At 51.5% G+C, this 14,883-nt stretch overlaps 1 protein-coding gene across 1 annotated transcript in view; it reads right to left on the minus strand.

The window, feature by feature from the left end:
* Positions 1 to 1,234: 1,234 nt before the first annotated feature.
* The window catches only part of Igfn1 (immunoglobulin like and fibronectin type III domain containing 1), a 29,732-nt gene continuing 16,083 nt past the window's right edge, over positions 1,235 to 14,883 (minus strand). Inside the window, exons 13-25 of the mRNA XM_051148211.1 lie at positions 13,433 to 13,550; positions 12,875 to 12,999; positions 12,205 to 12,346; positions 11,582 to 11,881; positions 10,637 to 10,936; positions 10,004 to 10,177; positions 8,903 to 9,031; positions 6,509 to 6,811; positions 5,612 to 5,700; positions 3,420 to 3,615; positions 2,792 to 3,091; positions 1,774 to 2,100; positions 1,235 to 1,248 (exon numbers count right to left, since the gene is read on the minus strand). Coding sequence (XP_051004168.1) covers positions 1,235 to 1,248; positions 1,774 to 2,100; positions 2,792 to 3,091; positions 3,420 to 3,615; positions 5,612 to 5,700; positions 6,509 to 6,811; positions 8,903 to 9,031; positions 10,004 to 10,177; positions 10,637 to 10,936; positions 11,582 to 11,881; positions 12,205 to 12,346; positions 12,875 to 12,999; positions 13,433 to 13,550 — 2,517 coding nt within the window. The remainder of the gene's footprint in view (positions 1,249 to 1,773; positions 2,101 to 2,791; positions 3,092 to 3,419; positions 3,616 to 5,611; positions 5,701 to 6,508; positions 6,812 to 8,902; positions 9,032 to 10,003; positions 10,178 to 10,636; positions 10,937 to 11,581; positions 11,882 to 12,204; positions 12,347 to 12,874; positions 13,000 to 13,432; positions 13,551 to 14,883) is intronic.

Consider the following 14,883-nt stretch of genomic DNA (forward strand, 5'->3'; position numbering starts at 1 on the left):
ATGCTCTGAATAAAGGATACCTTAATAAAAGGAATGCTCGGATAGGCTTTCATTTTGGTAGAGAACATAAACGCAGCACTGACAAAACCATCCTTGGAAATGACTTAACAAGGGAATGAAAGAGTCTTTGACGGCCTGGACTGTGAGGCCATTGGACATGGAGGGGGGTGAGGGGAGGGTGGTGTCAGCAGGTGGAGTAACTGAGTGAATGACTCCTCCCCTTCTTGAGACCAGGCTAGCCATTAGGCCCTGAGGCAGTGAGTCCTGATGAACTGTCTCATATGAGCCACAGGGCTAGCAGACAAGACGTGCTTCTGGTTCATTGATGGTGGAGGTTCTCTTGGATATCAGGGATGGAAGAGATGGTAGGAAGAGCAGATATCACCGTGAGGATCGGGCATGATGGGAGCCCACTCACCATGAGGATAGGCATGATGGGGGCTCACTCACTGTGAGGATCAGGCATGATGGGGGCTCACTCACCGTGAGAATTGGGTATGATGGGAGCTCACTCACTGTGAGGATTAGGCATGATGGGAGCCCACTCACCATGAGGATCGGGCATGATGGGAGCCCACTCACTGTGAGGATCGGGTATGGTGGGAGTCCACTCACCGTGAGGATTGGCATGATGGGAGCCCACTTACCATGAGGATTGGCATGATGGGAGCCCACCCACTGTTAGGATTGGCATGATGGGAGCCCACCCACCCTCCACTCTGAGGCTTTGGATCCTTCCTCCAACCCACCAGCCCCAAGTTCCTCTGAAAAGAATTCATCTCTCTTAGTCTGCGGTTTTAATGAAGTACAGACAGCGCCTCACACACATATCCTTGATGCCCTCACCCAGGTCCTTTGCCCTCCATGGCTTTCTGTTCCTGTGGTCACAGTGGGGACTCAGCATTCATCCAGTGGACCACTCTTTCTGGAACTTCATCAAGATGTGGAGAGCAAAGATTCCCATAGTGACAGGGGGTCACGCTGAGCCACAATTCAATTCAGAGCAAGACCACATCCGCTACCCTTCTTCTATTTCTTCTCGGAGGACTTTGACCCTTCTGGCTGCATCTCACCAGAAGCTCCTTTGTTCCTGTCTCACGCAGGAACATCCACCATCATTCCGGACCAGCTTCCCAGGCCAGCAGTGTGGGTATCAAGAGCAAAGCTTCAGAGATCTGCCATCCGTCTCGTGGTTGTAGGGTGGGACAGGACTAGAGTTCCAGACCAAGCGGGCCTAGGAGTTGTATTCTGTAAGATATGGGGTATTTCAGATGATCCCGAAGGGCTTGTAGCCCCTACCCCACCTGTCCCATTGTGATGACTCTGCAATATTGGGTAGGCGTTGACCCAGAGCTGAAGTATTTTCTTACTGCCATATATTGTTTGCCTTGCTGAAAGGAACCCACTGATGAGAGACTCAGTGTGGTCTTCTAAACATCTCTATCTGACACAGCAACAAAAGGATGTGACGAGCAAGAGTCTTATGCCTCATCCTGAGGCATGTGCCAAGCCACATTAGGTGGGTAGTGTGGGGCCCTAAAGTAGCCAGTGCCTCATTCTACAGTTGGACAAATCAAACCCACAGGAGCTTCTGTGATGGTGAGGTGAAGTATACAACGGAATACCCAGAGGCAGGCAGAAATCCAAGGCTCATGGTAGACCAGCTGAGTCACCTAGAGAAGGCGGGTCCTTGAGGGCTCGCTGCAGCCAGAGGCTGCTTCTCTGGCTCTTGTTTTCTGTTCCCATGTCCACTTGGTCCCCTGCTATTATTACCTGTAACAATGAGGGTGGCTGTGCTGACCGCCTGTCCCAGTGGGTTCTCGGCCACAGCCTTGTACTCGCCACTGTCCTTAAGGGACACACTGGGGATGACGAGGGAGCAGACACCCAACATGTCGGTAGTGTACATCGCAGGGTTTCTGTCCAAGCTTTGGTCGTTCTTGAACCAGGTGACGTGTGGCTGGGGTGAGCCCTGAACGGCACAGGTCATGCGGCACTCACAGCCCTGGGGCAGAAGGTGAGCCCGCAGACCCACCAGGAAGCGAGGCTTCTGGCTCAGGTTGGGTTCCCGGTATGTTGGAGCTTTCACTGTGATCCTGTCTGTGGTGAGTTCCGGGGCAGAAGGAAGGATGGTTACAAAGAGAAAGGGGATCTACACATAGAGAGTCCACGGTACTACTGAGGCCCCATTAGTTGAGCCTTTCCCTACATCTCATATGCCCAACCTGACACTGCTTTTATCCTTTTCCTAGAGTTTTGTTTGGATTTTAAAAATTGTTAAAAAGAAAACTTTAAAATTTATTGTGTATAAATCAGAACACACAGAAACAGAAACAAGAACAAAAACCTATTGTCTCACTACCTATAGATCACAGTAGCTGCCATTTTGGCGTAGAACATTCTAGATATTTTTTGCATTTTATAGAAGTGAGATAATATAGCTAGTTTTGTAAATTTTTTTCTAGTGACCCCTTGAAAGATCTATACCTATTTGGTTTATACAATATAGTTTTAGAGAAATACTAACTTTTAACTTATTGCTTACTGTTCTTTTTGAGAATTCACCCAAAGCCCTCTTGACACCCTGATACTCATAGCCTGACTCTTTCTGTCCATTGAGGCGTGGCCTATCCCAAGTCTGGTGTAGTGGGCATCAGTGCAGGTAGGCATTGAGCTGGAGGTGGAAGGATCACTGCACATCTAGCTAGACTCATGTGCCCCCATTTCACACATCCCACTACCCAAAGCACAGACAGACAGCTAAGTTTCTCCCTCGTTGGGGAACCCTTACCTCTCTGCCTGGGGATACACCAGGGCTGGCTGGTGTCTGATGGTTGGCTGGTCCCCAGCTCATTCTTGGCCAGAACCCGGAAGTGGTACTCATGGCCAGGGAGGACCCCCAGGAGGGTAAAGCGGTTGGTGTGGACACGGTCAGCCACCTCACGCCAGGACCCGTGAGATGAGGAGCGCATCATCACTGTATAGTATAAAGGGATGCCCCGAGCCTCGTCTGGAGAGGGTTCCCATTGGACTGTCACTGCCCCAGGAACATTCTCCTGCAGGTAGATGGACCCTGGTGCCTGTGGGCATGCTGCCAGGGAAAAAGAACAGATCAGTCATGCTGCAGAATAGTCAAAGAAAGTCTGCTACAGTCTTCTCCAGGCCCCCAAGTTTCCTGGGGGGGGGGTTCCTATAGAATGCCAGTGTTGCCAGGCAGGTAATGTGCCAGAGGGAGCTAAGTCTGGGTATACAATTATCTCTACAAGGTGAAAAGTATTCCCCAAAGAATACTCTTCTTTTTTTTTTTTCTTTTGAGGGCCAACAGTGTGGTCACCTCACATACTCAGTATAATGACCTGTGCCCAGGGCAGGTGCAGGCTTTACAAGCTGTCAAGAGGCCACAGCTGAGCAGGCCTCACCTGCCACGCTAATGAAGAAGCTGTAGGTAGCCTCCTTCCCCTGTAGGTTTTTCAGCCTTACGGTGTAACGGCCACGGTCCGAGAGGCTAGCTGCAGGAATTAGAAGCTGGGTGAGGCCGTCCTTCACGGTGGTCACACTTCTTTTGGGCAAAGGCAAGCCATCCTTTAGCCAGGTCACCTCAGGCATGGGGGTAGCCTGAGAAACAAGAGGAAAGACAGATTGAGAAGAGGACTTTGAAAAAAAAGTGTCTGTTAAAGGCATTGCTTAGTTAGCATATAAAATAATATATTTAATTGTGACGTTTTATTGCATATATATCACTGTGTCTTCCTGAGATTCACTCCTATAGTCCTCCTTCTGTTTCAAATCACACATGTTCTCTCTGTTCCCCTCTCACGTGTACACACACACACACACACACACACACACACACACACACACACACACACACGAGAGAGAGAGAGAGAAAGAGAGAGAGAGAGAGAGAGATCATGCTATTTATTTTTCTTCCCTTAAGTCCTTCATGATTCCTTCCCTCATGATCGTTGTTCTTCATGGAGGAAATTCTGTAAAAATGAAAGTATGTAGGCCAGGCCTAATGCAAAAGGGCAAGAAGCCCGTTCTAGATGGGAGAGGACGCGCCTGAGTACATGGAGATGAACAAGTACCTGGCTAGGAATAGGCTCCTGGGGAAGTGGTGCCGTGTGGGGCTAGCCAGTAGGTCTGGAGGGATTGGAAGGGAGGCTTAGCCGGAAGGCTCAGTGAAACTGTACTGGCCCTCAGCCCCACACCCATGCAGACACCTAGATTTCACCCTGAGTGACAGCTGTCACAGGACAGTGCAGCTGGCTCTGGATTCCCATGAGGGTGCTTGGTGGATGTGAGAAGAGACTAATTAGGAAGGGAGTAAATCCCCCCACCTCGTGCCCAGGGCAAGCTAAGGAGTGACTTGGGAATTCCTGCAATACAGAGACACTGCAGGAAATAGATTATGCAGCCTGGCTTACAACTGTGATGACTGTGAAGGAGAAGAGAGTGGCAGGCTTAGGAAAGGAGCTGCCATGAAACTGCCCTCCAGCAAGTGCTTTATTAGGAGAGAGACCCTCATGATCACAAGGGTCGCGATCAAGCCTTATGGTAGAGACATTGCAGGAGCATTAGGAGAAATAGCTTAAAGTGCGTGTAGGAGAGCCAGCCACCAAGGCCAGCACGAGGAGGCCATCCTTCCGAGAAATCCTCCGGAGGAGATGGTTTGCTTTTTTTTGTCTTTGGGGACTGGTTTTGTTTCGCCCCACTCCTTGAGATCTGTGGACCCATAGCAGGAGCAGTCAGTTCTTTGCCTCAAGGGCCAAACTGTATGGCCTGATGTCTCTAGGCTGTGTATCTGATCTCATAGAGGGACCAGTTTCTTAAGTGCCAGGCCTATGATCTAACAGCGACCATTCTCAGCTGAGGAGCCCCTCCAGTGGCAGGATGATGATGCTACCGACTGCCTGTGGGACACCATCGTGGGTGCTCTGGGAATGCTAGTAGTAATTTCCCGTGGGGAATATTCCAAGGGTTTAGGCATTAACAACACGTGGAAGGCTCAGAGAACAGGGCCCAGGTTACTACTAACACTTCCTCGGCCTTTTGGTAAGCGCAGGGGAGAGATGGAACAACTCAATGCCAGCCACGTGAGAGATGGTGGAATTTAAACACAGAGGTTAAGCTATTGTCCAGAGTCAAATGAGTGAGTGATGATGCCATCAGGCAGTTTGTGTTCTTACTAACACACTGAATACTGAACATAGAGTCTGGAGGTGTTGACATTTGCTGAAGGTCATCCAGACTAAACTTTGATCATTCATTCATTTGCACAAAAATATATTCTAGAAGAAAAAAATGATTATCTACCCAGCTGGCTACCTTCTCAAACTAAGACGGAGAGGAAAGGTGCAGTACCAGAAGCTACCACTAGAGGGGTATGCACCCACCGTACACTTGTGCAGGACCGCCAAATGGCATCCAGAGGCCAAATGCCAGCTTGGCTTCAAGAGCCATTTTCCTTTCTACCCACCGCACACTGGGCCTGATTTCCGAAACAAGCCCAATCCTATGACTTTGGATAAAGAAGAATGAGGAATAAAGGATACCCCAAATTATCTAGTTTCCTGGTTGCTCTGCCACACATCCTTCCAGGTATACTCACTTCAAAGGAGACCGGAACTCGAATGCTGTCCCCAACCTTGACCATCAGTGTATCCTTTGTGCTGGAGTCCACGAGGAACTTGGGACAGACTAGAACACACAAGATGGTTTGCCACCTCCCTCCACAGTTGGCCCACAGCTCAAGTCACCCAGGATGTAGCTAGAAGGCTGAGCCAGTATAATGGCCTGAGGGAGAGAGCTTGGAAGCACACACTGGGGTGAAAGGCTCATGGGGACAGTCTTGCGGGAGGGCCAGAAGTAGAGATAAAGTCGCCACCAGGGAAGGTGAAGTCTAGTGTGGAACACAGAGGGCGGAGACAGCTGCGTTTTTGTTTGGAGGTGAGAGTACCATTAGCCTGAGTCAGGGAGTGACTTTCTTGGTCCCGTCAGTAACGGACAGAGGCAGGGCAAAAGTCTAAGACTCTGGACTCAGGAGCTCTTTGCTTTCTATTGTAATTGTCTCCTTGTTGTCACAGTGACAACTAGAGAGTTTTGGTGCAGCTCCCAAAGATGAGGGGTTTGCTCCCAGCAATCAAGGCCCAAAGGGAAACCTAATTGACCTCGCAACATCAGGGAACTGGGGCAGGTACCGCCTCAAAAGTAAGAAGAGCCCATGCCTTGGAGTCATTAGTTTTAATTCTTGGTTCTGTGTCATAACAATGGGGAGACCTTGGGCAAAGCATCTTGGACCTTTGTTTTCATCTCTGTAAATCGGGGGTCAAAAATATTTACCATGTGGGACAGGAGCCATAATAAGAAGGCATTTCTATGTGAGGTCCACTTAGCTTGGTGCTTGATTCCAGCCTCTGTTAAGAAGGCAGCTGATGGCTCCATAGCAGTGCCTCTCTTTTCCGGGAAGGGTCTCTAAGACTCGGGTGGGGAAGGAGGTGACACTCACCAGTAGCAGGCATGGCATGAACCAACGTGTCCAGGGAAGTGGGCTGGCCACGGCCGCCATCATTGACTGCTGTCACCCGCACAAAGTAGCCTTCTTGGGGCCGGAGCCCCTTGGCTGTGAAGGTGGTGCCTGGCACAGTGCCTACGTGGCACGGACTCCACTGATGGGTATCTGAGCCACACAGTTCCACAATATATCCCTGGGCTTCGTCATCATCTTGGGTGTCCGGCCCCATCCAGTTCAGGGTGATGCTAGTGCCTGATGCGTCTGTAACCCGGAGATCTCGCACGGGCCCTGGAGGTCCTGGCCAAGCACCATGGAAATTTCAAGACTGTGCCAGCTTTCCTTAAGGAGCCTACTTGCTAAAGATTCGGAATTTTTTTTCTCCCCTTAGGGGTTTCTGCAGAAGGTATTTTGCCTTGGCTATGCATGTGGGTCCCTGGCTACCTCCTCTACTCACCCACCGACTTGCCAACCCCTAGCTACCCTGTAATCCTTGAAAGCAGGTATTTTTACTTGATAATCGTTTATGCTCCATTGTCTCTGGGGACTGGGGTTCTACAGCTGGATGCTGAGTTTGAACTCTTGGCTGGGAACACCACCAGCATGGCCTTCTTGTTCTTTGTCCATTAAATGGGATCAACAGCAGGTCTACCTACCCATGGAGTCCTTGGAACAAGCAAGAGGCATGGCAGGTGTGGTTTGAGTGGTGCTCCGCAGTGTGGCACTCTGGCTATCAAAGCTAGCTGCACATTAGACCTTCTGTCTGTGAGATACTAGTCCTAAGGCACCAGGATTTCCACCAGGAGTCGCTGGCATTTCTAAACATGTGGTGACGTTTAAAACCACTGGCCTAGGGGAGTACTTCTCAGCCTTGGATTTGAACCCAAATCACTGAGGACTTCATTAAAAACACAGATCCTAATTCAGGAGTTCTGAGGTGCAACCTAAGATTTTCTTTCTTCTCTTCCTTCTTTCCTTTCTTTTTCTTTCTTTCTTTCTTTTTTTTTTTTAAGATTTATTTATTTTATTTATTGCATATGAGTGCTTTATCTGCAGAAGAGGGTATCAGATTACATTAGATGGTTGTGAGCCACCATGTGGTTGCTGGGAATTGAACTCAGGACCTCTGGAAGAGCAGGTGGTGCTCTTAACCACTGAGCCATCTCTCCAGCCCTTTTCTTTCTTTTTACTCCTTCCTCCCTCTCTCCCTCCATCTGTTCCTCCCTTCTCCTTCCTTCCTCCCTCCCTCCATCCTTCAGTCCCTCCCTCCCTCTCTCTTTCTTTTTTCTTCTTACCAACTTATCCACCTACCTATCTACATATCTATCATCTGTCTGTCTGTCTAAAACATATGTCTCCTTCTGTTCAGCTTCTTGGTGCTGAGGTTGCAGATGTGCGCCCCACTACACTTTGCCTGAGATTCTGCAAGAAGGTTCCCAGAGTGACATTTGCAGTCTACAAATTTCGCTCAATAGTAAGGGATTTAGAAGATACAGTCAAACGTTGTGGCTGCTGTGGACACTGCACATCCTGTTTCCTCCACGCCATGGCTATCACTCATGAGAGAGCCAGTGATCAGTAGTGAAGCCGGATAGATTTGGTCTGTTTGCAAGGAAAAGACACATGGGCCAGCTCACTTCCCCTATTTTTTGTAGGATATTCTACTGTTAATGGAGTTGTGCAAACAGTCCATCACACAGCTGATTCTACATGTGCCTTGATGGCTTGCCATCTTCTAAACTCTATGCCTTGAAGTGAAGCTTTTAGCAGGGGTTTCATGAGAACAGTGGCCTCTACTTGAATCAGGGGTTTGAATCAAAGTTAGACAACATGTCTTTCTTGTGGGGCATGGACATGTGAGAGGCTGGTGTCATGCCTATCTTTAATGGCAGATCTTTTGCTCTTTCTGTTGTCCAGAGAATGTCTCTTGACATCTCTGAGGCTGCTGCGACTACAGGCAGGTGAATGCTGGGCTAGGCTGCCTGCCTGCCAAAGACAGAAGCTGGGATGTGGGCACCTAGCTCCTGGCACAGTGCTGGCCCCCTTGCACGTGATGAACAGCTTGAACTAGGCAGAAAAATTGAGTTAAATGTCCATGCTACTTGTTCCCCAGGGATGGGACTACCCGCTGACAGTTGGGTGATACCACTGGGTTAGCACGTCTGAGGCTACAGAGTGGATGGCGTGATTGTGATCTAGCCAAGTTTGTATCCCTACTGCCTGGGCCCCTGGACCTGTTGAACTTCAATTTAGGCCCTTGAAGACACATCTCATCCTAGCAGCCTTTCAACTTGCCTTCCATCCCTCCTGAACACCTCCCTTCTGCTCCACAGTTTCAGAGCTACCCCATGAACATCCCTCCCCCACATCATCCATTGGTGCCCTGCTTACTCATGGGATCCCGAGCAAAGACAGCATCTGATGGAGGCCCAGGCTCTCCAGGGCCCAGGGGAGCCACAGCCGTGACCCGGAACTCATACTGGCAACCCTGTCGCAGATCCACCACAGTGTATCTCCTTTCTGTGAAGACCACATCCCATATTAGTCTCCCATGGTGGGACCAGAAAATGGGGACATAGCTCAGCACCTCCAAGTATAGAAGAAGATGGAGCCTGGGGTCTAACACAGCCCTCCTGCCTTGCATCAGCCAGGTGTGACAGTGGCTTCTGAGGTGAAAAGAGTACTGCTTAAGGTGTTTTCATCTCCATCCTATCTGGTTCTGCCACAACCTTGCTGGATGGTCTTGATGGCACTTGAATGTCTCCGAATCACCTGCCTCATAGATCTGTAGTACTTAAATACTAAATGGTAACTTTAGAGATGTGAGGAGACAGTCCCCAAGGGGCCTTAACTCCTAAGTGGCATGGCCATTACAGGGCTCCTGACAATTTGTTGTGAGCCTGGTGTTGGGCTTCCAGTACACACAAAGCACAGACATGCACAGGGTTCTGGAAGCTTTCTTAACACCTGCCCCATCCTTAGCCTTTTCCAGGTTCTTTCTTGTCTCTGGAAGCAGCTGGCTTCTCAGATGCCTAACTGGAGCCTCTGTGTTATCAACGAGGAGGCTGAGCTCTGCAGAGGAAGAGGGCTGCCCAGGGCCAAAGCTTGATGTCGGGGTGGGAGGGGGCGGGGATGGGAGAAAGGGGGCAGGGAGGACAGCTTTCCCTCTGGCTCCCAGTCTGAGGCGTCTACCCCAGGGTTCCTCAAGCTCAGCTCTGGTGATAGACTTGGCTGCGGTGGAATGTTTAGCAGCACCCTTGGCTTCTTTACACAAGATGTGAAGAGCATGTACTCTCCACCCAGCTGTGACTTATCACAAATAGCTCTTGACATCACTAAATGTCCCCTGTGGGGACAAAACCCGCCTCAACTGAAAAGCAATTATGTTAAGCTGATCTGAGCTGGCAACGCCAGTGGATCCCACAGGCAAGAAGGACTTCCAAGGCGACTTGGAATGGGGCCAGTGAGGAGCGGGTCCTCAGACCGACTCACCAGCCACCGGCTGCTCATTCACAGGCATCCAGATGTTGCTCCCCTTCTTACGCTTCTCAACCAGGTAGCCCAAGATATGGGCACTGCCAGGGCCCCGTGGTGCCACCCATGTTAGAGTGACGCTCTGGCTGGAGGCCGACAGGATGGCTGGGGCAGAAGGGGGTCCTGGGAGAGCTGAGGGCAGAGGGTGCCAGTCAGCAGAGGCTGAGGCAAGGGAGAGGGCGTGGGGGAACCTAGGGACACAGGAACACTTTTGTCTTCTGAAGAGGTCCAGTGCTGGGTCAGCTTTTTCTTGGACACTATTCTGGCGGCTCCGGGACAGAGATGATGAAGTAGAAAAATGTTCCCTAGCCTTGGATGGAGTCTACAGCTGGTTCTAAGATCCCTTAACCTCGCCTACGAATAGCTTGCTCCAGAACAGGCATGCGATAAAGATGGTGACTAATTTGCAGGTCCCGAGAGAAGGGGGCCCCAAAATAAGTTGTAACGAGTGTCCACTGTGCTCTAGAAAAGCCTCAAGTCCCCCCCCCCCCTCAACTGCTCAAAGCAGAGCTAGCAGCCCTCAACCTATACTCTGGGGAATAGTAGAGAGGGCAGAGGAGTTCCCTTTCTAAGTGACATCTGTTCTCTCACCCTCAGGAGCCACCAACACCTCCTCAGATTCCAGGGCATCCCCGGCTCCCTCCGAGGTCACGGCCCGTACACGGAAGGCATACTTCCTGCCCCGCTCCACACTGGCATCAGTGAAGCTGGTACTGTCTGCTGGGGACTCTCCCACCTTCAGCCAAGTGCTCCTTCCAGCCTGTCGCCTCTCCACCACATAGTGTTGCAGGACCTGACCCCCATGGTCCCTTGGGGGCCGCCAGCGGAGGCAGACACCTGCTTTGTGGCAATCCTGCACCTCCAGGGGTCCCTGTGGGGGCTGAGGCTTGTCTGAGGACCCATGGAGAGGAGCAGGAAGAGAAATGAGTCAGAGACGCTGGGAGAGGACCATGTCCCACTTAACCCCTCATCAGTGGATAAGTCTGCAAAGGGATGGACTGCCCAGAGATGCACATGGTCCTCCGACATAGCCAGAGGCAGAGGCAAGGTGCCGGCTCATGGGGAGGTCCCTAATGTCTCTTGGTGTCTGGTCTCTGCTTCTACAGTCCTGTCCTAGGAGACACCATGGAACCTCTCCAGCCTGTGCCCAACTCCAGTCAGTGCTCAGCATCGACTCCTGTTTAGCCCTCTGGTCTAGGCAATCTGATTTTGTTGGTACAAGTTGGGAGCCACCATTCCACTGAACATCTTCCTCAGATAGAATCTGCTGTATTAGAGCTCATAGAGGCACAGCAGGGTCCTCTTTCAGCTTGTACTTGGCCCTGGCTTATCTCTTCTTCCTAGGCAGTCTGAGGACAGGGAAGTGTGCCAGTAGGGGTGGCTTTGAATCTTAACTATCATGCAAATGAGGACCAAGGCTAGCAGAGTCCATCCCCAGGCCAGCAGAGTCCATCCCCAGGCCTGCCAAGGCTACCACGAAGGACCTGAGATGCCAGAACCCTGGGGCCCTAGTTGGAGAACAGTCAGGGTTAGCACCTATAACTTGTAGAGTGAACTCAGCTTGCACGCAGCCTTCCTCGCTCCTCAGTGTCACGCTGTACCGGCCACTGTCCTTCCTGCACACGCTGGGGAGGCACAGCCGTGTGTAGCCATCCCCCAGGGCCACCTGGACTCCCTTGTGGTTGCTGCCCACCAGCTCGTCCCCATCTTTCCTCCAGGCAGCCTGAACAGGGTGGTGGCTCCGGAAAGGGATTTTCACAGTCACTGGCTTCCCAGCCTTGAACACCAGTGGCTCTCTCAGTGTCTCTGTCACATCTGGAGTGATGGTGGGGGGATCTGGAGAAAGAGCCGAGCAAGGGAATCAGAGAGGATCAAGCCCTGGGGCCTGGGGAATCATGAGAAGAACCTAGAGAAGGAAGTCCCTCCCCCACCTCATGAGGACTAGCGATGGGAATGGGTTGGGTCTGCAGCAGGAGAGTCAGAGGTCAGACCTCACCAAGAACTTCCTGGTAAAGAAAGGGATAGGATGTTGGGTTGGGAAAGACATGGGTTAGCTTCGTAAACAATCTCCGTAGACTGAGTCACAAATCCAGGGCTTCCACAGAGGGGCATTTTTCACCTGGTACAGAGATTATGGGGCAGGGAAGGGCTGGCCTCACCCTGCACGGTCAGGCTGGCTTCACTGTGGTGGCTGCCGGCTACGAAAGTGTATCTCCCAGCCTGGGACCCCTCCACGTGGCTGAGGATCAGTCTGTGCGTCAGCCCATCTTGCTCAACGATGACACCATCTTGGGCAGTGAGCTGGAGACAAGGATCACCATGGAGACAGGGACTCTCATCCACACCAGTTCAGTCCTAACTCTCCACTGTGCCTAGTGCCTCGTGAACTCTCAAAACAGCCCTACGAGATCAACGTTGTAATAAGTCCCATTTTATAGATGAGCAACTCCTCCGAGGTCACATAACTGCTAAAGGCAGAGGAGTCAGATTTCACTGACACCATTGTGCTGTGTCACCCAATGTGACTGCTTGGATGGCTTCTCAGAGAGACCACTGAGTCCAGCTGGTCAGGATGTGTGTTTAAAAGACTCTGAAGGCTAAGTGGAATCCATGAGACAGCAGAGGCTGTGCTGTACATTCAAAATGTGTATATTTTAAACACACCACACGCCAGCTATTTAAACATCTCCTGGAGTCAAAATATCAGTAAAATGAATTGTGAAAACTCCTGGCAAAGTCTCTCCCATCTACGTCTCTGCTTTATCATGCTCCCCACCCCCACACACATTAGTTAGGGAGGAGAAGGTGTGAGGTGTGAGGTGTCAGTACCTCGACTCCGTCCTTGAACCAGGTGCCAGATCCCAGGTCACTGGAAAGGGTGCAGGAGAGTATGGCAGCTTCCCCCAGCTGCACCTCTGTATCAGTCAGACCCTGAGAGAAGTGGTTCATGGAGCCTAGAGAGACACAAAGGAAGTCCCCAAAGCCCAGCCTTGGCCTTCATAGTCCTGCCCACCGCTCAGCCAGACCCAATGCCCAGCCTCCTGTTTCCCTAGGCTGGTACAGAGATGAGGGTGGAGCATCCTCCCCTGAGGCCCCCAAGTCCCACAGATGGGAATTCAGGCAAGCTAATACTCCAGGACTTTGGACACGGGGTTTTAAGATCTCATGCCAAGCAGACCTTTGAGTTTCACACAGCTTGGATCCTTTCTGCACAGGGAGGGAAATGGAAAGGCTGCTCCCTGAATTTGCAAGGGATTCTGGGAAATGGAGACACTGGTAGGGACAAGTTTCTGTGCTGAAGGTAGAACTGGCACGTAGGCACCCCAGTATCCAAGGGCCCTACCCTCTGGCTCCACCCTATGGAAGCCACCAGCTGGGAGTACCTACCTCGGGCCTCCGAAGAAGAGCAGCCAGTGCCAGGCTTGTATCTGGATCTGGGGCTCTGGGATGCATCTTGTCCCTGGCCATAGACATCTGACCTGCCCTCTTGGGTATCTTTCCTGCTGCCAAGATGCCCATGGAGGCCTCTCTGCCCATCTTTGCTCCAAGATTCTCTCAGAGACCCTCCGTCCTCACTGTCAGTCCAATGCCCCTGATCTCTGGCCCTCTCTGTGGCCCTTCCCTTTGCTGATCCAATTTCAGTGCCACACTGTGCCTGACATCTGCTCCCACAGGGACCAGGCTTCCAGCCTGACCAGCTAGAGTCTTCACCCCCCTGCCCTTCATATGTCTTTGAGGCCCCCGATCCTTGTACCTTGCCAATCTCAGCCTCCCAGGATTCCCACTCCTGGGGGAACACTCTTCCTTCTGCTTGTTCTGTCTCTAACTGAAAACCTGGCTCCTGGGTCCCTCCTGACACACTTCTGAAGTTCCTTTTTCCCAGTGGACTATCTAATTCATTCTGGGATTCCTGGGGTTTTGAAATGACACCATCTCCACCTGTGATGGAATTCCTTCTGCCTGGGACACTTGAGCTCTCTGTAAAACCAGCCCTGCTCCTTCCAAAACCAGAGCCTCTGCTCTCCAAGGAGCAAGGACCTTGACATTCCCCAGCAACCTCTTGGCCAGTTGCACATCCCTTGCCCTTGGAGGTGCTTTGCCCATCATGGGTTTGCCTGAAAATGGCATCATTCTCCTCCAGCGAGCTGGAAACCCTGAAGCTGCCTTGGCTGGAGCCTGGAGCCTGGCTGTGACACATGTCTCGCCCATTATGAGGCCCTGACGTGGCGTTGATCTCTCCCCCAAGCCTAGAACTACTGTCTATCATCTGTCCTGCCCCTGAAAAGTTCCCAGAACTGGTTCCCCGACTTCTATCATTCAGCAGGGAGCCTCTGTATCCCTGAGGTGTCACTCCCCCGTGGCCAGAAGCTCTATGCCTGCCTGTTGCCCCCAAGCCTGATTTATCAAAGTCTGAATCATTTCCTGACTCCAGAGAGGCTACCCCTGACCCATTCTCATCCTCTGCTGTCCTCCTACCATCAAGAAGCCTAGATGTCCCTACAGCTCCTGCTTGATCTACAGATCTGTGCTCCCCACTGAAAGTCCTTCTGTCCCTAGGAGACCCTGGGAATCCAGAAGCATCTTTCCGTTCTCTGATACCTGGTTTCCCTACAGATCCATCAGCCCCCAAGGCTTCAGGGATCCCTGAGGATCCACAGCCCCCAAGACTGTTTTTAGTACCCTGCCCATCTGAAAAGATATGTGGCCTTCCTGGTGTCCCCAGCTTCCCTGGGCCCATAGCACTGTCCCTGTGTGCTATGCCACCTGTAGTATCTGGCATTCCAGCCATCCCAGAGCCCACCCCAGGCCCTGTCTCATCTGCAAACCACATTTCTATG

This window comes from Acomys russatus, chromosome 6 (genome assembly GCF_903995435.1).
Source record: "Acomys russatus chromosome 6, mAcoRus1.1, whole genome shotgun sequence".
In the NCBI taxonomy this organism is placed as follows: Eukaryota; Metazoa; Chordata; class Mammalia; order Rodentia; family Muridae; genus Acomys; species Acomys russatus.